General features: G+C 42.3%; 1 protein-coding gene across 10 annotated transcripts; it reads left to right on the plus strand.

Annotated features, from left to right (window-relative positions):
* Positions 1–412: 412 nt before the first annotated feature.
* Positions 413–22073, plus strand: LOC112226853 (SS18 subunit of BAF chromatin remodeling complex). Of its 10 annotated transcripts, XM_042308034.1 has the most exons (13): positions 413–603; positions 1292–1368; positions 1637–1721; positions 4024–4062; positions 5383–5542; positions 15220–15456; positions 15624–15794; positions 16154–16231; positions 17888–17935; positions 18226–18348; positions 19654–19790; positions 20274–20336; positions 21137–22073. In XM_042308034.1, the coding sequence occupies exons 1-12, from the start codon at positions 535–537 to the stop codon at positions 20289–20291; spliced, it is 1242 nt and encodes a 413-aa protein (XP_042163968.1). In that variant the 5' UTR covers positions 413–534; the 3' UTR covers positions 20292–20336; positions 21137–22073. The 10 variants fall into 10 exon arrangements, with proteins under 10 accessions (XP_042163968.1, XP_042163966.1, XP_042163967.1 ...); XM_042308032.1 differs by lacking the exon at positions 20274–20336; XM_042308033.1 differs by lacking the exon at positions 20274–20336 and having other exon boundaries at positions 4027–4062.
* Positions 22074–24339: the final 2266 nt, after the last annotated feature.

Genomic DNA, 24339 nt, shown 5'->3' on the forward strand with positions numbered 1-24339 from the left:
TCCATTCCCCTGTGGCCTTTGGGTTGAGTTTGGATTATTCCACCTTTCGACAGGGGTTGAAAACATTTTTTTTTTTTTATAAAAGTCTTAATTGTACCCCACAAAACAACAATACAATGCATTGACATGTTTTTATAATTTCGATATATATATATATATATATATATATATATATATATATATATATATATATATATATATATATATATATAATGAAGATATATTACATTTCAAGGGCATTATCGTTCAGCCCTATAGTTGGCCGTGTTCGAGAGCATCAGAACGACTGCAGGCCACTGCCGATTTACTGATCTACAAATCAAGGTGGATCATAAATAATGACTCATTGTTATTTGTAGATCAGTCAATCAGTCACAATTTACCCATGATACATTGCGGATTTGATCCTCTCGAACACGGCCATGGACTACATCACAGAATAACATCGATGTTGCTAATCTAAACTGTCTGCTTTGAGTTCAACAGATTTGTTAGTTGTATGTTTTAGTTTATTTAGCTTTATATGAAAACACCATGTCGGTGGCGTTTGCACCTCACAGACAACGTGGAAAGGGTGATATAACACCCGCTGGAATTCAAAAGGTAGCTAATTCATTTTTTATCACGCACCGCCACAGAATGGAGGCGGATACAGCACCAGCTGCTGTTGCTAGCTAACTAGCCTAGCCAGCGGCCAGGTCGAGCTGTATAGAGGGAAATAGATGGCAACAATGTTGCTAGGGTAAAGCGCGGTCAATATGAACTTCGCGGTAGTGGGCAAATAATCTAAAAAATAACAAACATGTTTAGTCGATTCGATGGACTAACATTGAATTAGTTTCTGATATAAATGGAAGCATAGGCTAAGGTTTTCTTAGCTAGTTGGATTGTTAGCGTCTTTTGTTAGCCAGGCACGCACAGAACTACTAGTATATATGCCATTGATTATAGCTAGCTAACGTTTGGAGAAAAAGGCCGGTTGACCAGCTAACTACGATGTTGCCATCAACGTCATGTACTACTGTACTACCAAAGAACATATGATTTCGTGAGTAGTCTGCATTGGAATGGGACAGCCGTATGTCCTGCTGATGTTCAACCAGTCAATACAAGCAACATTGTTTTCATGCATGTTTCCAATCCCCTTAAAATTGTTTTTAGGCTACTGTATTCTCTCATATGTAACAGGTCCGAATGCGAACATTACTGGATAGGAAGATGCAGTTGTCTTCTACAGGCCTATCCACATTTTTTTAAAGTTTTCTTTCCTTTTTGTTCTGTCATGTTTCAGTTACTGGATGAGAACAATCAGCTGATTCAATGTATAATGGATTTCCAGAGCAAAGGAAAGACCGCAGAATGTTCACAGTAAGTTATCATTTATGCTTGTTTGTTGGTTATTACTGCATTGTCGGAACTAGAAGCACAAGCATTTCGCTACACTCTCATTAACATCTGCTAACCATGTGTATGTGACAAATAAAATTTGATTTGATTATGTACCATACAAAAGTTCCGTACCTGATGTGCTTTCTGGTTCCACACTGTCATGCATGTACGTTTTTGCAGTGTATTGATGGCCCATCTCCCTGTCTTTTAAATGTTAAAATGTGTTTTATGTTCATTCTGTCAAAAGGTACCAACAAATGCTCCACAGAAATTTGGTTTACCTGGCCACGATAGCAGACTCCAATCAGAACATGCAGTCTCTGCTCCCTGCTGTGAGTATGGGTCCAGGGCGAAGGGCAGTGACGTAGGTGCTGATTCACTCTGACACATTTCTGCCAGAGAGAAAACATGAAGCGTACTAGAATTCATGAAGTTGTACAGATATTGTACAATTTCAAATAAGGTGTTGTTCTTGGCTAGTAGCCTAGTATATGTTTTTTCATTGCCCCAAACATGGCAATAAAAAAAATACCCTCTCCATAATATTCCCTTCACCAACTGATATAATATATAGGCCTAGATCACAACTTTACTTTTTTTTTTTCAACTAGGCAAGTCAGTTAAGAACAAATTCTTATTTACAATGACGACCTAGGAACAGTGGGTTAACTGCCTTGTTCAGGGGTAGAAAGACAGATTTTTACCTTGTCAGCTCGGGGATTTGATTTAGCAACCTTTCGGTTACTGGCCAAACACACTAACCACTAGGCTTCCTTGCCGCTCCAAATATAAGGGCATAGCCAGGCAACCACAGAGCTATTGTGCAATTAAAGAATACCCTCTACATATACAGTACCAGTCAAAGTATGGGATTTTCTTTATTTTTACTATTTTCTAGAATAATAGTGAAGACATTAAAACTATGAAATAACACACATGGAATCATGTAGTAAGACAAGTGTTAAGCAAATCAAAATATATTTTATATTTAAGAATTCAAAGTAGCAGTGACAGCTTTGTACACTCTTGGCATTCTCTCAACCAGCTGCATGAGGTAGTCACCTGTAATGTATTTAAATTAACAGGTGTGCCTTAAGTTAATTTGTGGAATTTCGTCCCTTAATGGGTTTGAGTCAATCAGTTGTGTTGTGACAAGGCAGGGGTGGTATACAGAATATAGCCCTATTTGGTAAAAGGCCAAGTTCATATTATGGCAAGAACAGCTCAAAAAAGAAAATAGAAACGACAGTCCGTCATTACTTTAAGACATGAAGGTCAGTCAATCTGGGAAATTTCAAGGACTTCAAGTGCATTCGCAAAAACCATCCAGCTCTGTGATGAAACTGTCTCATGAGGACCACCACAGGAAAGGAAGACCCGGAGTTACCGCTGCTGCAGAGAACAAGTTCATTAGAGTTACCAGCCTCAGAAATTACAGCCAAAAAAATGCTTCACGGAGTTCAAGTAACAGACACATCTCAACTGTTCAGAGACTGCGTGAATCAGCCAAAAAAATGCTTCACGGAGTTCAAGTAACAGACACATCTCAACTGTTCAGAGACTGCGTGAATCAGGCCTTCATGGTCGACTTGCTGCAAAGAAACCACTACTCAAGGACACCAATGAGAAGAAGAGACATGCTTGGGCCAAGAAACATGAGCAGTGGACCTTAGACCAGTGAAAATCTGTCCTTTGGTCTGATGAGTCCCAATTTCTGTTTTTTTTTTTTTTTTTTTTGTCTAACCGCGACACAGAGTAGGTGAACGGACGATCTCTGCATGTGTGTTTCCCACGGAGGAGGTGGTGTGGGGATGCTTTGCTGGTGATAATGTTGTTAACTTATTTAGGATCAAGGCACACTTCACCACCATGGCTACCACAGCATTCTGCAGCGATACGCCATCCCATCTGGTTTGCTCTTAGTGGGACTATCGTTTGTTTTTCAACAGGACAATGACCCAACATACCTACAGGCTGTGTAAGGACTATTTGACCAAGAAGGAGAGTGATGTAGTGCTGCATCAGATGACCTGGCCTCCACAATCACCTGACCTCAACCCAATTGAGATGGTTTGGGAAGATTTGGACCGCAGAGTGAAGGAATAGCAGCCAATGTGGGGACTCCTTCAAGACTGTTGGAATAGCATTCCAGGTGAAGCTGATTGAGAGAATGCCAAGAGTGTGTAAAGCTGTCAAGGCAAGGGTGGCTACTTTGAAGAATCATTTTTTTGTTTGTTGACATAACACTTTTTTTTGGTTACGACATGATTCCATATGTGTTATTATCACTATTATTCTACAATGTAGAAAATAGTCAAATGGAAGAAAAACCCTTGAATGAGTAGGTGTGTCCAAACGTTTGACTGGTACTGTACATTACACTGCTAGTCAGAAATTCCACTAGATTCGTCAAGTACAGGAAATGAGGCCATAATACGTGTTACCCCTTCCCTTTTGCTTGTATATCTACCGCTGTCAAGCTCTGACGATAGATTTTGTGGTGCATGTGAGATTGAAAGCAATCATTTGATATGCCTCATATGCCACCCAAATGCAAGCTTGCTCGGTCTCCCCTGTTGTTGGACAAAGGGGAGGTGTATAATGTTCACCTAGATGCTCTGTACTTGATTTCAGAAGTGTGACTCCCCTACTCCTCCAGAGGTAAAGCTTGAAGTGAGTATGGATGGAGAAGTGGTGTTTGAATTATGATAGGGTGTCTAAGGTGTCTTGGTTCACACAATATTCATACTGTGTATTGCAGGCTTTTCCCCATAGATATTCAAACAGGGTATTTTATTGTGACACGTCACACCTCTGAGACACACTGCTGGTGAGAGGCCAGTTGATGGCCTTTACAATAGTATGAGATAATGTAATGGTATACTCTGTTGATAGGCCATCCTTTATTATATAAGCTTGCTTGTTGCTTCAATCTGGCGCTGTGAAATAGAGGATAGAATAACATGTATCCAGAGATTATACAGTGCATTCGGAAAGTATTCAGACCCCTTCAATTTTCCAAATTTGGTTACGTTACAGCCTTATTCTGAATTTGATTAAATTGTTATTTTTCATCATGATTGTACACACAATACTCCACAATGACAAAGCAAAAACAGGTTTTTAGAAATGTTTGCACATGTATAAAAAACTGAAATATAAGATTTACATAAGTATTCAGACCCTTTACTTAATAGTTTTTTGAAGCACCTATCACAGCAATTACATCCTTGAGTCTTCTTGGGTATTACGCTACAAGCTTTGCATGCCTGTATTTGGGGAGTTTCTCCCATTTCTTCTAGGAAGAGTCTTGGTGGTTCCAAACTTAAGAATGATGGAGGCCACTGTGTTCTTGGGGACTTTCAATGCTGCAAACATTTGTTGGTACCCTTTCCCAGATTTGTGCCTCGACACAATCCTGTCTCGGAGCTCTATGGACAATTCCTTCGACATCATGGCTTGGTTTTTGCTCTGACATGCACTGTCAACTGTGGGACCTTTATATAGCCTTTCCAAATAATTTCCAATCAATTGAATTTACCACAGGTGGACTCCAAGTTGTAGGAACATCTCAAGGATGCTCAATGGAAATAGGATGCACCTGAGCTCAATTTCGAGTGTCATAGCAAGGTGTCTGAATACTTGTGTAAATATGGTATTTCTGTTTTTTGTTTTTAATACATTTGCAAACATTTCTAAAAAATAAACTGGGTCTTGCTTTTTGTCATTATGGGGTATTGTGTGTCGATTGACGAGGGGGAAAAACAACATAATCAATTTTAGAATAAGACTGTAACTTAACAAAATGTTGAAAGGGTGAAGGGTCTGAATACTTTACGAATGCACTGTATAGCCAGAGATTGTGTCCACAGTTAGATGAAGCCTTTTTAATTCTGTACCTTCAACATTTGCTTTCTTTCTCATACGTGGCTCAAATATGGACCTTAACACAGATGGTGTTTCTCTCCCTGTGTCTCTGTGTTGTCTGTCTAGCCACCCACTCAGAACATGCCCATGGGCCCTGGTGGGATGAACCCGAGTGGAGCGCCTGGCCCCCAGCCCCCCCACGGACACAACATGCCCCCGGAGGGCATGGTCAGCGGCGGCCCCACTGCCCCACACATGCAGAACCAGATGAACGGACAGATGCCTGGTAAGTGACCTCTCCGTCACCACCACCTCCCTCTGTCCCTTTCTCACTCACGAGGGTTGCCTAGCAACACCACAGATCTGGGATGGGAGGGGATGGTGCTCTGCTAAATGATGATGTCACTCGTCGGTCTGTGAGCTCTGGTGGTCTTCTAAGAGAAGGAACAGTCAGATGTGTCATGGTGCCACCGGAACTAGCCACAATGGGACCCAAATTTGAAACGCAATTACCAAAACAATGGAGCTGGGTGAAAAATTATCTTATTAAAACACGATTTAAATGTATTTTTGGGAGGCCTGTGGTCACCATTCATGTAATACATAAAATATTAACATCAAACAGTATTGGGGAGCTATTTCATATATATATTTTTTCCCCGGTTACATTATTTTCCCAGTTCAATCATATAGCAACCCTATATACTTCGCAGCCCTGGTGTGACTGAGAGGAAGGGCAGAGCAGACCGTCATATGCCCCTAAATATTTTGTTCAGTGCTTCTAGAGTGACATAAATCTCACATCTCTGCTGTTTGCAAGCGAGGTTGTTCGGCTACATTGTATCGTTATTTACTCTTCAGAGCATACTGGTGTAAAATTGATACATTGTATAATTTCGCTTGACCATGAGAACGACAAGTTTGGCACTGTGTTTTCTGAAGGTTTGTATAAAAATAAAGTGTTGGGGTAGCCTATAGGCCTACTATAGGGAATGGGTCCCCCTCTCTAAAACTCTCCCTTCTGAACTAACACACTATCCAGCACATAACCTGCCACCTGATCTACAGCCCATTTGGGCTACAAAACTAATGTGACCTCACAAGTGTCATGGAACTCGTCTGAAGGTAACCCGTACCGTTTTTTAAAAAAAATCTTATGAAAGGACGAAGGTAGTTTTGTGCCTACCCTAAAAACGGTTAAATATGTGTACAAAAAAAAAAAAAAAATATATATATATATATATATATGTATATATATACAAACCAGTCAAAAGTTTGGACACCTACTCGTTCCAGGGTTTTACATTGTAGAATAATAGTGAAGACATCAAAACTATGAAATAGCACATATGGAACTATGAAATAACACACATGGAATTATGTAGTAACCAAAAAACAAATGTAAATATATTTGAGATTCTTCAAAGTAGCCACCCTTTGCTTTGATGACAGCTTTGCGCCCTCTCAACCAGCTTCATGAGGAATGCTTTTCCAACAGTCTTGAAGTAGTTCCCACATATGCTGAGAACTTGTTGGCTGCTTTTCCTTCACCCTACGGTCCAACTCATCCCAAACCCTCTCAATTGGGTTGAGGTCTGGCGATTGTGGAGGCCAGGTCATCTGATGAGTTTGCAAAACAAATGGCCACTGGATTGATGCAAATAATCATATCATTCTGCCAGGTAGGCATAGGCTAACTTTGTAGTTAATGTTTAACCCCTTACAGTCGACATAAAAAAATCCTCATCAAGATCTGTCTTAAGCTATAGATATGTTTTGCTGTGTCTGAATTCACCGCATCTGCCAATGGCGGCTTTCCACATCTGAGGTGGAAGGTGGCCAAGTTACAACGTTGTTTTGTCAGACCACGAGACATCCCGAAAATCGGTCTTTTCACAAACGTCTGTAGCGTCCGAATGATTTGGCTTTCAACGTGACAACATGTTTTTAGACATTTTTTGCCAATTTATTGACAACACCCCTGAGTCAATACATCTAATAGCTAAATGATCATGGTGTGACCATCTTAAAATGATTAAGGGTGAATTGAGAAGGTTTTTGGGAAATCGTTTCCATCTCTACAAGAAGCTGGTTATTGTTTAGCATCATTGCTAATGGCTACACAAAGTGTACGCGCGCACGGCACACACACACAGGCATTTGTTCATGTCTTATGATTAACTTTGGAAAATTAGAAAATTATTTAAGTTAATTCTCTACTAAGTACACCTTTTTGGGGGAATGTTGTTGAATTCTGTTTTAATGTCTGGATTCGGTGATTCCGTCTGTGTTCTCCACAACGCATATTTTATAGGGCCTTACTATTCTGAACAACTCCCCATATGGGCAGGTGTGGGACAGAAAGGTTGGGAAGATATTTGTCTGACTTTTTCTGTTTGTTTCCTGCTGTGTCTTCTATATGTTTTGTGAGCTGTGCTAAGATTCCCTCTTAGGTCAATAAACGTGAATCGGAATTGTATTTCGCTTTTCCTTCATATCACCGTCATGATTCAAATGCACTGCTATAGTTTCATTCAATCAATGAATCAAAGTTTAAAGGGCAACTGAAGGCAAACATCTTCTCTGGTAGAAAACATCCTATGTGGCGTTGACGTTAGTCAAACATTTATTCTAGTGTTAAAATTGACTACGAAGTGTAAATATGATACCCATGGTCATAAAGTCCGTCTCATCCAAATCTGAGTTTTGCGAGTTAATTAGGAAAAAATAGTATGTCACGGGATGAAAGATACCAAAACAGTTTTCCTTGGGTTTAATTCAATCATGCCCACAGCTGGCAGCAATTTGGAGCGCAGCTGCACGCCACCGGATCGTAATGTCCATGGTCAATTTGGTTTGACATTCGATATCCCCACGGGAATAGTGACGGACCATTGGTAAATTACACAATGTACATGGGGCAATATTTCAAAATGTTAATGGCTCCAAATTTCAATGACTTAAACCAAATATAAATTGTAGAAATTCTTAAACAGATATTGAAACCATTTTAATGAGACAACTAAAATTGCAATTGTTATTTGATTTACAACATGAAAATATTGTCCCATTTACATTTGTGTAATTATCATCCGCATGTTTTACACTTTTTATCAAGCTGTTGCTGATTGCTTCTATTTATGCCAAATCATTTGACAGCTGTAGGTTGAGATTACTGTTTCCTAACGTTACTCCTTTGCAATTTTCTGTAGCGAATAGAGAAGACTATATACGCATCACATCCCACATTATGAAAATGAATTCCTTGTGTGTGTTATATACCCATCACATCCAACATTATGAAAATGAATTCCTTGTGTGTGTTATATACCCATCACATCCAACATTATGAAAATGAATTCCTTGTGTGTGTTATATACCCATCACATCCAACATTATGAAAATGAATTCCTCGTGTGCGTTATATACCCATCACATCCAACATTATGAAAATGAATTCCTCGTGTGTGTTATATACCCATCACATCCAACATTATGAAAATGAATTCCTCGTGTGTGTTATATACCCATCACATCCAACATTATGAAAATTAATTCCTCGTGTGTGTTATATACCCATCACATCCAACATTATGAAAATTAATTCCTCGTGTGTGTTATATACCCATCACATCCAACATTATGAAAATGAATTCCTTGTGTGAGTGTTATATACCCATCACATCCAACATTATGAAAATTAATTCCTCGTGTGTGCTTGGTTCTGGATTGGAAAGGTGTGAAACATATCGATGAGAGAAAGAAGCCAATTCAATGTTATCGTAGAAGCTCTCTCTAGTTTATGAGCTTTCGCACTCTGCATGCCATGAAGGAGAAAATAATAGCATCATTAAACGGGGACTGAACTCGATTTAGCCTCGATTTTAATTCTCCTTATTAGGAAATTCAACAGAACGAAATTTGGGAGGCGTGCTTTGATGTGGGGTGTGTGTGTTCGAACGTGGGAAGCGCTTGTACTTTCACTCTGCCAAAACAATACACAGTTAGTCACTCACCCTTCTAGATAACTTGAATAATGATAGTAAAAGGCTTTGGTGCACCTTCAATTAAATGTTGGAGAAAAAAGGCAAACTCAGCTCCATTCATTCCAAAACAACTGAAATTGGCAACAACTTTAATTACTTTTTCATTGGCAAGATTAGCAAACTTAGGCATGACATGCCAGCAACAAACACTGACACTTCACATCCAAGTATATCTGACCAAATTGTGAAAGGCAAGAATTATAAAGTAAGTGTGGAAGAGGTGAAAAATAATTGTCTATCAACAATGACAAGCCACCGAGGTCTGACAACTTGGATGGAAAATTACTGAGGATAATAGTGAACGATATTGCCGCTCCTATTTGCCACATCTTCAATTTAAGCTTACAAGAAAGTGTGTGCCCTCAGGGCTGGAGGGAAGCAAAAGTCATTCTGCTACCTAAGAATAGTAAAGCCCCCTTTACTGGCTCAAATAGCCCACCTATATACAATGCTATTTTACATTTAAATAAATTGACAACAGACTAACGGCATGCTTATAGGGAAGGACATTCAACAAGCACAGCACTTACGCAAATGACTGAGAGAAATTGATGATGATAAATTGGGGGGGTGTTTCAGTGCAGCTTTTGACATCGATCATAGTCTGCTGCTGGAAAAACTTGTTATGGCTTTACATCCCCTGCTATATTGTGGATAGATAGTTACCTGTCTAACAGAACATAGGGCAGCTGTTTAGGCCCCTTACTTTTAAAAATCTTTACTAACGACATGCCACTGGCTTTGAGTGTCTATGTATGCGGATGACTCAACACTACATGTCAGCTACCAATTGAAATGCATTTGAAATGCAGTTGGTTTCAGAATAGGTGGCATGGAATACGTTGGTCCAAAGTATTTCAGGGGGGAAAAGCATTGTATTTGGGACAAATCATTCACTAAACCTTGCAATTAATAATGTGGAAATTGAGCAAGTTGAGGTGACTAAACTGCTTGCAGTAACCCTGGATTGTAAACTGTCATGGTCAAAACATATTGATACAGCAGTAGCTAAGATGGGGAGAAGTCTGTCCATAATAAAGCACTGCTCAACCTTAACAGTTGCCACAAAGAGGGAAAATTGCAATTGGCTCAGAACAGGGCAGCACGGGTTGCCCTTGGATGTACACAGAGCGCAAACATTAATAATATGCATGTCAATCTCTCCTGGCTCAAAGTGGAGAAGAGATTAACTTCATCACTACTTGTATTTGTGAGAGGTATTTACATGTTGAAACTAAGCACTGAGCTATATGTTTAAACGACTAGCACACAGCTCGGACACCCATGCATACCCCACAAGACATGCCACCAGAGGTCTCTTCAGTCCCCAAGTCCAGAACAGACTATGGGAGGCACACAGTACTACATAGAGCCATGACTACATGGAACTATATTCCACATCAGGTAACTGATGCAAGCAGTAGAATCATATATTTTTTTTTTTTGATTAAAAAAAATAAATAAAAATACACCTTATGGAACAGTGGGGACTGTGACGCAACACAGGCACAAACACATAACATATGAACTATACACACACGTAGACAAGGATTTTGTGTTGTAGATATATTTTCACTGATGCCCACTCACTAACATATTCTCCCTCGCTTCTAAACCGGCATTGGCCAGTTTCTGGACTGTCATGGTCCTGATGCTGTGATTTGTGTATATAGTTGTTCCCGCTGCCCTGCAGATCTTGCAGATAGTTCACGCCCATCGGCTCTGATGTGTACCAGATCGAGTCCCCGATACACATTCCTCTCCTTGGGCGGAGATAAAATTGAAGGGCTTTCTCTGGGCATTTCGATAGATATTTTTCCAGTGATGCCACTGGGCATAGTTGGTTCCCTGGCTGCTCGAACATGAATCCCGTCTTGGACTCCCTGCCCCTCTCCCTTGGGTCCAGTGGATTCTTTGTTGCCTCGTTATATGCGAGAGTGGCGTATCTGAGAGAGAATGCGTTGTTATAATATTGTTTTCCAATAGCCTAATTACGAGTGCAACTTAGAAATAACACAAACAGGCTATGCATAACATACCTTAGACGGTTCGCGTCTGTTTTTACGAGGAATGAGTTGGGCTTTAGTTGTCTGTTCCTCTCTTTTCCTCTTCGACCCAGATGTAACTGGAGGTTGAACCACTCTTTCTGGACCAGACCCCTTGGTGTACTGGGATTCAGAGCCTGGGAGTTTTGGAGCTGGGCCATGTCCTTATCGGTGATGGGAGGGTGTCTGTTTGTGAAATATTTTCCTTGCTGCCTTAGCTGTTTAATGTTTCCCAGAAATGCATGATTCTGGGTGGTAAATCTGGTGTCCTTCATAAGGCACCAGCTGCGACCGATGGGTGGGTCATTTAGAAACCGGTTGAGCCCACCCCGGAGTGCCAGGTATCTACTTATGCTGTAGTGCTACCCCTTCCCATTTTGTACATCTCCATAAAACTATAGGTGAAGGATGTTAAACTCTTAGTGACAGTTTTGAAGTCAACAACCTTTTCTTCTTCTCTGCTAGCCAGCCCCCAAAGCAACACACAGCCCAGTTTGTATTCTTAACTGTGTTTTTTTCCTTTCGTCGCTGCTTTTCTCTAGGTCATTCAATGCAGTATCCTCCAAATCTGCATGCCTGGGTATTATTGCCATCTCTTTTTCCCATTCATCCATAGTCATGCTGCCGAAAAAAATCAAAAGAAATATTCCACTCATCCGTTTTAGTTTTGGCAACAAAGTATCGATTTAGCCAGTCAACTTGATGTTGCTATGACAACCAGCTCAATTTGCTGTAAGGCTCATTCGGACACGGTCACTTTATATGGGACGATGGAGATCGCAATTCCATATTGAAACACAATTGAAAAGGTCGGAGAGACAGACAGCAAGGTTTATACAAGTCTCTGCTGTTAAACTACATGTTAGTCTAAAAGAAATGTGAGGTAATGTCTAGATGCTTTTTATGGTGGAGATCAAGTTTATAATTGCCTGGCTGGTCTGATGAGAATGGATTGCACAGTCAGATGGAACAAAGAAAATGGGCATTTCAACGTGAGCCGCTGGTAACTTCTGGAATAGACACTGGCTGGAATGCGGTTTTAACCAATCAGCATTCAGGACTAGACTCGCCCGTTGTATAATGTACATTTAATCACCCCCTTCACCACAAACATCATCATTCAAAAATGTGTGGATGCTAAACCTGAAGATCTCGTGGTTCTCTCTGCGAAGTAAAAGTATGTTGTTTCTCACTAGAGCGCTCTGAAGAAGACGCAACGATACAATGTAGCCTAACAACATCGCTCGCAAACGGCACAGATGTGAGATTTATTTCACTATAGAAGCACTGGTCCTCTTACATTTTCATTCCAGGTTGCACTTCAAAATATTTAATAGCTTATCATATGGTCTGCCCTGCCCATAAGTCATGAAAAGCTGTAAGTTGGAGTTGCTGTAATATTCAAATGGGGGAAACAATGTACCTGTGATGACTATGAAATGGTTCCCTAATGATGTATATATTTAATGGATACATGAATGGTGACCACATACATTTTTGTAGTGTTTTCTTTGTAATTCCGTTTCAAATGTGGCTCCCAGTGCAGCTAGTTCAGGGGTATAATTGTGCATCTGACTGTTTCTTTGCTTTATGTTCCTAGGTGGTCTTGGACTCCACTTCACTGTGGTTGTGTTTTATATGCGTGTTCGTTTGAGTGAGGGAGACTGTGAGCATTTAGTCTACTTTGTTATGCCAATTATTACCAGTTGTCAAGGCTCTATACAGCACACATGGTTGTAAATATTAGTATAGGGAGAAAATACTTTCTCGGGAGAGACTCTTTTAATTTAACAGTTCCATCTTAATCTCTGTACTGTATGGTAATATACAGTGGCTTGCAAACATATTCACCCCCTTGGCATTTTTCTTATTTTGTTGCTTTACAACCTGGAATTAAAATAGATTTTTTGGGGGTTTGGATCATCTGATTTGCACAACATGCCTACCACTTTGAAGATGCAAAATATGTTTTATTGTGAAATGAGAAATAAGACACACACAAAAACAACTTGAGTGTGCATAACTAAATCAAACCAAACGTTGTCACATGTGCCGAATACAACAAGTGTAGACTTTACCATGAAATGCTTACTTACAAGCCCTTAACCAACAGTGCAGTTCAAGACTATTCACCCCCCTAAGTCAATACTTTGTAGAGGCACCTTTTGCAGCTGCAAGTCTCTTGGGGTATGTGTCTATAAGCTTGGCACATCTAGCCACTGGGATTTTTGCCAATTCAAGGCAAAACTGCTCCAGCTCCTTCAAGTTGGATGGGTTCTGCTGGTGTACAGCAATCTTTAAGTCATACCACAGATTCTCAATTGGCTTGAGGTCTGGCTTTGACTAGGCCATTCCAAGTCATTTAAATGTTTCCCCTTAAACCAATCAAGTGTTGCTTTCGCAGTATGCTTAGGGTCATTGTCCTGCTGGAAGGTGAACCTCCGTCCCAGTCTCAAATCTCTGGAAGACTGAAACAGGTTTCCCTCAAAAATGTCCCTGTATTTAGCCTCATCCTTCAATTCTGACCAGTTTCCCAGTCCCTGAAGATGAAAAACATCCCACAGCATGATGCTGCCACCACCATGCTTCACTGGATGGTGTTCTCGGGGTGATGAGAGGTGTTGAGTTTGCGCCAGACATAGCGTTTTCCTTGATGGCCAAAAAAATATCAATTTTAGTCTCATCTGACCAGAGTACCTTCTTCCATATGTTTGGGGAGTCTCCCACATGCCGTTTGGCGAACACCAAATGTGTTCGCTTATTTTTTTCTTTAAGAAATGGCTTTTTTCTGGCCACTCTTCCGTAAAGCCCAGCTCTGTGGAGTGTACGGCTTAAGGTGGTCCTATGGACAGATACTTTGGAGCTTTGCAGCTCCTTCAGGGTTATCTTTGGTCTCTTTGTTGCCTCTCTGATTTAATGGTGCTCTGAGGGATGTTCAAAGTTTCCGATTTTTTTATAACCCAACCCTGATTTTATTTTTATTTTAACATTTATTTAACTAGGCAAGTCAGTTAAGAACAAATTCTTATTTTCAATGATGGCCTAGGAACAGTGGGTTATTTATTTATTTATATATTGCACACAAGTGGACTTTATTAAACTAATTATGTGACTTCTGAAGGTAATTGGTCGCACCAGATCTTATTTGCTTCATGAATACATATGCACACATCACTTTTCCGTTTTTTATTTTTTTGAATTTTTTGAAACAAGTAATTGTTTTTCATTTCACTATTTTGTGCATGTCCATTACATGAAATCCAAATAAAAATCCATTTAAATTACAGGTTGTCACCTCCCAAGTGGTGCAGTGGTCTAAGGCACTGCATCGCAGTGCTAGATGTGCCACTAGAGATTCTGGGTTTGAGTCCAAGTTCTGTCACAGCCAGCCGCGACTGGGAGGCCCATGGGGCGGCGCACAATTGGCCCAGCGTCATTCGGGTTAGGGAGGGTTTGTGCGGCAGAGATATCCTTGTCTCATCGCACACTAGCGACTCCTGTGGCGGGCCGGGCGCAGTGCACGCTGACACGGTGGCCAGGTGTACGGTGTTTCCTCTGACACATTGGTGCGGCTGGCTTCCGGGTTGGATGGGCATTGTTTCAAGAAGCAGTGCGGCTTGGTTGAGTTGTGTTCCGGAGTGAGGGAGACTGGCTCTCGACCTTCGCCTCTCCCGAGTCCGTACGGGAGTTGCAGCGACGAGACAAGACTGTAACTACTACCAATTAGATACCATGAAATTGGGGAGAAAAATACAAACAAAAAAATGTACAGGTTGTCATGCAACAAAATAGTAAAAACGACAGGGTAGTGAATAGTTTTGCAAGGCACTGTATCATCCTGAAGGTTAAATGGTCTGTCCTTTTTTTCCCAGGGCCCAATCACATGCCCATGCAGGGCCCCGGGCCTGGCCCCAACCAGCCTCCCAACATGCCCGGAAGTGGCGCCATGAACATGCCCCCCAGCAGCCACGGTTCCATGGGTGGCTACAACCACGCTGTGCCCTCGTCTCAGGGCATGCCTGCCCAGGGCCAGATGAACATGACCCAGGGACAGGGACCCATGGGCAACTACGGCCCCCGGCCCAACATGAACATGCAGCCTAACCAAGGTACAGGAAAGGGGAGGGGGGGGTGTATAATTGATAGGCCTTATCACCTCTCACACTGGACCTTCTATTGATGATGACATCCACCCAAAGAGCATTTTATTATTATTATTTTTCTAATTGGGTTCTGTAATTAAATATTGTGTGTATTTGTGTTGTTCCCACCCCAGGCCCCATGATGCACCAGCAGCCTCCCTCCCAGCAGTACAACATGCCCCCTGTGGGTGGCGGGCAGCACTACCAGGGCCAGCAGAATCCCATGGGCATGATGGGTCAGGTCAACCCGGGAAACCATGTCATGGGGCAGAGGCCCATGCCCCCTTACAGACCCCCACAGCAAGGTATGCTCCGCTCCACAGAGTGGACCACTGGGCCAAGAGCAAGGCGCTTGGTTTGACTTTACACAGGGCTGCCACCTCCTCTCCTCTTCGTCTTTAAGTGGAGCTATCTTTCACTTCCACTGTCGTGGCTCACAGATGCAGGTAGTCCCATAACCATAGAAGGAACACTCACCCAGGCGCCCTGAAGGTTGTCAGTCCCAGCACTACTAAACCGTAGTTTGGTGACCAACGAGACTCACACAGGAGCTCTCTAGCAAATAAGCGACCAAAATTACAACTTCCTCGCCGAAATTATCCCCCAACAACACCTTGAATCTACCTGTGTGTGTGTTGTTTGCCGTGTGTGTATGTGTGTGTAGGACCCCCTCAGCAGTACCCAGGGCAGGAAGACTACTATGGGGACCAGTACAGTCACGCAGGACAGGGAGCTTCAGAAGGTAGGAGATCCAACCAACCGCCTGCTCGCTCGTAGAACCAACCAAACCTCTGCCTGTCTAAGGTTCACTTAGAGGAGCTGTGTTGAGGCATGGAGAAGGACAGAGGATGGAGAGCGTAACAAAGCAAAACAACATTGTGTGACAGATGGTGACCCTGTCCATCAGCTAAGGGAGTGGGTCGTTCAGCACCACCTCACACCCAAGCCTTATACTGAGCGTCGACGGTGTATTTCGGTTCCTACGCGGTTATCTAGAACATTTGTGGAAGTAGAGAATGAAAGTCATCTAACTTCAGTTGGACATTAGTCACTGTGCTCTGTAAGTCTGGCCTGAAGGAAGCTCTGATGTTCGGTTTTCCCACCCACCGTCCCATTTAGGACTGTGCGTCCTCGATAAACAAATAGCTAGTCGGCTAGTTATTCTGTCGAACCCTGATCTTGTCATGGTGGGACTCCAAATGCATACAGCGATTCAATCCTGGAAGTTGATCTCCCGTCGTGCTTTTAGCGGAAGCAGAGGTCCTACTTTAGCAGAAGCCCCCCCCACACACACACACACACAAGTTAGCAGACTTGACAGATGTTGTGGTGTCATGGTGGAAAATGAGATTAGTTGGCCTGGGATGATTTCCCCAGTGATTTCCAACCCGTTCATAGTGATTTTGTGTCATAGCATCAACATAAACAAGTATTCTCAAATGAATAATTTTCTCTTGCATGTGTCAATCACCTTTTTACACCTTTTTCTACATTCTACTCCCTTTGAAACGTTGACACAGCAGTCTCCAATAGCTAGGTTGTACTCTGATGGGAATTACAGGATTTTAAATATTGTTTTGGAAAAATTTATATTCTCAAAAGAAAGTAGTTTATTTTCTCCCATTACTTTAAACTTTTGCAAAACTATATTTCTGAACATTTCAACGCATAGAGACACTGTGTGAAGCACAATAAATGTTTATGCGTATATAACAATATCTTAATCCCCCGAATTTTCCCCCCATTGACTTCTACCTCCTCCAAAATGGACATGAAATAACATGTCTCCTATCTCCCTGTGAAGTAATGCTATAGGTGATGGTGAGTACGGTTTGCTTTAGCCACCGTTTCCTGATCAACGCTTTGATTTCTCAGAACAATACTACCACGGAGGTATCGTTGTAGTTTCACAGAAATGTACGTAGGGAAAAAGGAAGCTACGCTAAAGCCATATAACTAATGCAACTTTTTTTGTTGCTAAGGCTATTTTGTTCAATAACTGCAGTAGCCTAAATGCTAGTTTTTTTTACAATTAACATGCCTAAAATACACTTTCTACACCGGTATTATTTCTCCCAATTAGCCTTCCCTGGCCAGCTCAGTTCAGGTTAAGGGAGGTTGAGTTGAGCGGCTGAAGCTTCCCGAGTCTGCTCTGTTTTCTGCCTTCCTAAAAACTTTTTTATCATTCTTGATTTCTCACTCACAAATATTTCATTTCTCATAAATGTTGTCCTTCAAGCTTTTATTTTATTTTACGGCTCATAGCAGGTGTCAGGTAAGGATCCTGAAAAGATGTCACTATAACAATTCTGTATATTAAAAACAAAACTTAATGTTTCAATGGGCGTGCTCACAGTGTTGGTTCTTTTTCTCCTGTGGTTCTTGTCTTGTCTGCCAGAGCGAGACCCAGCAGCCAACCAACAGTCCCCCTATGAAAAAGATCATGGTTTGTTAACTTTGTTTGTTAACAGCCTAAATCAGTGTTTTCAAAACATTTGGATCAGGGTTGGGGTCAATTTCCTGTTCAGTTTAGTCAACTCAGGAAGTAAACTGAAATTCATTTTGAATTGGAATTTCTGTTTACCTCCGGAGTTGACTGAATCGAAATGGAATGGACCCCAACCCTGATTCTGGCCACACTAAGCACTGCTGTGCTGTCTGCTGTTATGTCGTCGAGCCTGGTTCAGATACTGTAATGTCACAGGTACTGTAATGTCTCTGTTGTCCCCCCTATAGGAAACGCCCAGTATGGCCAGCAGCAGGAGGCCTACCAGCAAGGTCCTCCTCAACAGCAGGGCTACCCCCCACAGCAGCAGTACCCCGGACAGCAGGGCTATCCTGGACAGCAACAGGGTTATGGTGGGTGGAAATACTCAGTCTCCCTTTGACTTCCTCTGTCTCTGTCAGTCCACACTCATCCTGTAGGAGGCACCATTTGCTTTTGATTTAGTTGTCTTGAAACATCAGTCCTTGATTCCAAATGGCACCAACCCAGTGCCTCCTGTATGTTTACTGTACCACGCCACTGTTTTCCTAATTGACATTGTGCACTTTCAATGTCGCAGCAGCACAGTCAAGGCTACAGACACTGGCACGTTGATCAGAAGAGGGAGCTGGCAGACAATGTGCTGTGTTAGGTGTCCCTCTAATACTACGGTGGGTCACTGTGCAGGCCTAGTCACTGTGTTACAGAAAGTGAGAGAGTGAGTGAAAGAGAAAGGAAAGGTCAGGCTTATGGGTAATCGCCCATGGCAGTGTGTGCGAGTGGGCCTTCTCCCCTTCGTTTTTAAAATCGTGTCAGCTCTTCTTCTCCTGCTTTCGCTCTCTCTCTCTCTGAGCCAGAGGCATTTCTCTCATGTCAGTAATGAGCTGGTGGAGAGAGGCAGAAGCTGTGAGGTAGGCTCCATCTGCCACACGCTCGTTCACTCTCGCAGGCGGGCCCCCTCTAAGTTAAGCTTTGCGGCGTTGGCATTACGAGCGCCCTAACGATGTTGCGTGGCTCTCTTTTGGCCCCAGTCAGTCAGGCATCCTATCACTGATCAGCCGTTGGAATGCCTGATAGCACGGCGCTATGCGGCGGTACGGTAACACCAGTGCAACGGTAGTATTCAGAGGCTGTCCGATGAAATGGGTTTTAATGAGGCTCTGCTTCTCTAATGAAGGCCCACGGAATCTCCTTGATGTCTCCTTGCATTAGATGACTTAACACCCAGCCCCGTCCCTGGTGCTGGCTACAGCTCTGGCTGCAGTTAGTCAGACTCTCTGACTCTCATTACAGAGAAGAGTAGGCCAGTGTTAGTGTGGAGCCAAACTTCAACGAATGGCCCAGGGCCCAACTAATACGACCCACTAGTCTCTCGCTCTGCCATGCCTCTGTCGGTCTGCCTGTCAGTGGACCTGTGTTCATGGGTAGATAGAGGTGGATTGACTCTAAGTGAGTTCCCCTGAAGCGCTCAATTGTGCAAGAATACGACGTGTCATAATGATTGACATCGAACAGCAAAATCTGGGAATCTAGCATGCTGTTTACGCTCCCAGACACTGTACGTTTGATGAGTGAACAGACAATGTCTATAATAATGTCGTTGTGAAGAACAGTATCTTCATGTACATGTAATATTTCAGTCAGACGTCCATAACCTTTGATCTCTGTGTGTCCACCAGGTCCATCCCAGGGAGCTCCAGGCCAGTACCCTCAGGGTTACCCCCAGGGCCAGGGGCAGCAGTACGGGGCCTACCGGGGCCCCCAGCCCGGCCCCCCTCAGGCCCAGCAACAACGCCCATACCCAGGCTACGACCAGGTGAGCATGAGCCCATGAGTAGGCAGGTCTTACTGTGTCCTTGTATGTTGGCTAAAGATGAATAGAAGTTAAAGATGAGATATAACATTTAGTTTATCCAGGGTTCAGGGAGTGTCCATAAGCAAGAGACCAGGGAGGAGTGGGTGTCTTGTGCATGCTGACGTTGTATGGGGAGGTTAATATATAATTCCTTAAACGGTTTGATGTGTTTAGCTAGCTTACAGCTTAGTAAGGTTCTCCTCTGTTAAGAGAAACCTGCCTTCACAGTTGAGTTGTGAGTGGAAAAGAGTTTATGATATATTGCCTTGAATAATACAGCAAGTCAGAGCAGAGCAGGGTAATGTAGAATCTCTCCTCCCCAAATGTAACATAGACCTTTGGTAGTGTTGACAGGGAGGGGAGAGCTACGTGTTGCCCTGTATTTTCTGTGGTCCTTTGCGGAGGCCACAGCTACACTTTGATTCTTTATCTTTGAATATTCAGGGACACATGAGGAAATAAAGACCCGGGGATTTGAACCCCTGACTAGCTCTGTAAGAAGCAAAGGTAATGGTTGCTGTGAAGACGTCACCTCAACGTCAAATCTGGACGTTTGACCTGTTCGCCTAGCCTTGATCTGCATTTGTTATGTTTCTCCTCCTGTCTTCTGTTTAAACATCTGATTTCTTTACGTCTTTTTGTAACCAGGGGTCGAACTTTATGCTTGAGGTCTTCAAATATAACAAGCACAATCTGTAGGGGAACTTGAGAAAATGTAGATGTTTTGGAATTGACAAAATCAAAAATACAACTCGCCATACTTTGGTTAATATTCATATTTTTTTCATGCAATTAACTGCATTTAAATGTTTTATGTGTCATTTATTAATAATTATGCACTGTGTAGAAATAGTATCTGATCAAAGTAATAGTCAAATTGAAACTGAAAATCTTAAATATGTAACCAATGACAATTGTTCCTAAAGAGCAGCCACTTTCGACCCCTGTTTAGAAATTAACCTTTAAAATACCAACAAACAAAAAACATCCCTCCTATCATATTAAATGCACAAGTCACAGAGCAGCATTTTGTGCTGCAGAATACTAATAAGAAGTTGCGTCCCTCCTTTCATGAGCTTTTCTGAGGCCATGCTGCCACCTGCTGGTTAAATCCAGCCAATGCAGCCAGACAGGAATAGTCTGCATCTGTGACATAAGGTTGATAGCTACCACAGATGTGCTTGTTTGCATCCTATTTAGATATATAAATATGAGCTTTTCTCAAGTAAATGCCTGTTTGTTCAGACGTTAGAATGAGAAGTCATTAAGATGTGTCCATTTACAGTACTTTCTTCCTTCCTCCACAGGGTCAATATGGAAATTACCAGCAATGAGAGATGGTCATGGCAGTCAACAAGAGCCCTGCTCTGACCTCTAACCTCTAAACTCGGCTGCAGCTCACTGAGACACCCTCTCTCTCACACACGCACACACACGCACACACTTTGTGGTCCTTATGTGAAATGTGTAATTTTTGTTAATGTCGATAATGAGATGATTTTGTCCACTTCCATCACTTTGCTTCTGGTCTGTGTTAGTCTCAAAGCAGCGATGCCTTAAAAGGAAACAGAGCTGCCTTATACAGAGCCCCGTAGATGGTGAAATGGGCAAAAATAACAAGTTACATTCATTTTTTGGATATAAAAGGACAGAATTGTACAGAACTGAACTTCACACTCATGTAGTGCAATGTTTCTCCATCCAATAGCCCCCCGTTCATAAGAAGCAATAATGCCAATGGGAGGGGGTGGGACAGAGGCGGCGTGAGGAGATCTTGCATCAGAAAACAAAATTCTGTTAGGCCATGGTACATGTCAAGGTCAACATATGTGATGTAAAAATCTATTTTATGCTTTTTAGATTAAGCTAACTTTGTATAAGAATTGAGACTATCGTTGAATATTGTTTTTGGTTTTTTTCTCGAACTATGTCTATTGATGTCATTTTTTTGTTGTTGTGATGACATTGTATTCATCCCCCATTTTGTTTGTTCTTTTATTTGTTCCCCCTGAATTCTCTTTGCTTCTTCAGTGACTTGTACAAAGAATATGTTCTTTGGGTGAACAAATCGGATGCCTTGGTTTTATGAATGGATTGTACATAGAAAGCCCTCAAAAACAAACAGAGAACACCCATCTGCATTGAAGCATCAGTGCTGAAACATGTCTTTGGGAAGCAGAACATGACCTGTGAGTGGGGCTGAATTCTGACTTGAGAAATACAGTGCATTCAGGGAAGTTCAGACCCCATGACTTTTCCCACATTTTGTTACATTATAGCCTTATTCTAAAACATACGTTGTTTTTCCCCCTCATCAATCTACACAATGGAGATATCACATTACCCAATGGAGATAGCACATTACCATAAGTATTCAGACCCTTTACTCAGTACTTTGTTGAAGCATCTTTGGCAGCGATTACAGCCTCGAGTCTTCTTGGGTATGTACAGTGGGGCAAAAAGTATTTAGTCAGCCACCAATTGTGCAAGTTCTCCCACTTAAAAAGATGAGAAAGGCCTTTAATTTTCATCATAGGTACTCTTCAACTATGACAAAATGAGGGGGAAAAATCACATCGTAGGATTTTTAATGAATTTATTTGCAAATTATGGTGGAAAATAAGTATTTGGTCACCTACAAACAAGCAAGATTTCTGGCTCTCACAGACCTGTAACTTCATTAAGAGGCTCCTCTGTCCTCCACTTGTTACCTGTATTAATGGAACCTGTTTGAACTTGTTATCAGTATAAAAGACACCTGTCCACAACCTCAAACAGTCACACTCCAAACTCCACTATGGCCAAGACCAAAGAGCTGTCAAAGGACACCAGAAACAAAATTGTAGACCTGCACCAGGCTGGGAAGACTGAATCTGCAATAGGTAAGCAGCTTGGTTTGAAGAAATCAACTGTGGGAGCAATTATTAGGAAATGGAAGACATACAAGATCACTGATAATCTCCCTCGATCTGGGGCTCCATGCAAGATCTCACCCTGTGGGGTCAAAATAATCACAAGAACGGTGAGCGAAAATCCCAGAACCACACGGGGGGACCTAGTGAATGACCTGCAGAGAGCTGGGACCAAAGTAACAAAGCCTACTATCAGTAACACACTACGCCGCCAGGGACTCCAATCCTGCAGTGCCAGACATGTCTCCCTGCTTAAGTCAGTACATGTCCAGGCCCGTCTGAAGTTTGCTAGAGAGCATTTGGATGATCCAAAAGAAGATTGCGAGAATGTCATATGGTCAGATATAGAACTTTTTGGTAAATAGAATATAACTTTTTGGTAAAAACTCAACACGTCGTGTTTGGGGGACAAAGAATGCTGAGTTGCATCCAAAGAACACCATACCTACTGTGAAGCATGGGAGTGGAAACATCATGCTTTGGGGCTGGTTTTCTGCAAAGGGACCAGGACGACTGATCCGTGTAAAGGAAAGAATGAATGGGGCCATGTATCGTGAGATTTTGAGTGAAAACCTCCTTCCATCAGCAAGGGCATTGAAGATGAAACGTGGCTGGGTCTTTCAGCATGACAATGATCCCAAACACACCGCCCGGGCAACGAAGGAGTGGCTTCGTAAGAAGCATTTCAAGGTCCTGGAGTGGCCTAGCCAGTCTCCAGATCAACCCCATAGAAAATCTTTGGAGGGAGTTGGAAGTCCGTGTTGCCCAGCAACAGCCCCAAAACATCACTGCTCTGGAGACCTGCATGGAGGAATGGGCCAAAATACCAGCAACAGTATGTGAAAACCTTGTGAAGACTTACAGAAAACGTTTGACCTCTGTCATTGCCAACAAAGGGTATATAACAAAGTATTGAGATAAACTTTTGTTATTGACCAAATACTTATTTTCCACCATAATTTGCAAATAAATTAAAAATCCTACAATGTGATTTTCTGGGAAAAAAATGCTCATTTTGTCATAGTTGGAGTGTACAGGCCTCATCTTTTTAAGTGGGAGAACTTGCACAATTGGTGGCTGACCTAAATACTTTTTTGCCCCACTGTATTTGGGGAGTTTATCCGGTTCTTCTTTGCAGATCCTCTCATGCTTTGTCGGGTTGGATGGGGAGCGTCGCTGCACAGCTATTTTCAGGTCTCTCCAGAGATGTTTGATCGGGTTCAACTCCAGGCTCTGGCTGAGCCACTCAATGACTTTGAGACCTTTCCAGAATCCACTCCTGTCTTGTCCTTGTGCTTAGGGTCGTTGTCCTGTTGGAAGGTGAACCTTCGCCCCAGTATTGAGGACCTGAGCGCTCTGGAGCAGGTTTTCATCAAGGATCTCTGTACTTTGCTCCATTCATCTTTCCCTCGATCCTGATTAGTCTACCAGTCCCTGCTGCTGAAAAACATCCCGACATGATGCTGCCAGGTTTCCTCCAGACGTGACGCTTGGCATTCAGGCCAATGAGTTCAATCTTGGTTTCATCAGACCAGAGAATCTTGAATCCTTTAGGTGCCTTTTGGCAAACTCCAAGCAGGCTGCCATGCCTTTTACAG

The sequence above is a fragment of the Oncorhynchus tshawytscha genome, linkage group LG28 (assembly GCF_018296145.1).
Source record: "Oncorhynchus tshawytscha isolate Ot180627B linkage group LG28, Otsh_v2.0, whole genome shotgun sequence".
Taxonomy (NCBI): domain Eukaryota; kingdom Metazoa; phylum Chordata; class Actinopteri; order Salmoniformes; family Salmonidae; genus Oncorhynchus; species Oncorhynchus tshawytscha.

Bases quoted from the DNA above. Each gene is read 5' to 3' on its own strand.
- LOC112226853 (XM_042308032.1), top strand. From the start codon at position 535: ATGTCGGTGGCGTTTGCACCTCACAGACAACGTGGAAAGGGTGATATA. The intron at 1,722-4,023 runs GTGAGTATGGGT...ACTTGATTTCAG, and splicing joins TGCAGTCTCTGCTCCCTGCT to AAGTGTGACTCCCCTACTCC. The intron at 15,457-15,623 runs GTACAGGAAAGG...TTCCCACCCCAG, and splicing joins GAACATGCAGCCTAACCAAG to GCCCCATGATGCACCAGCAG.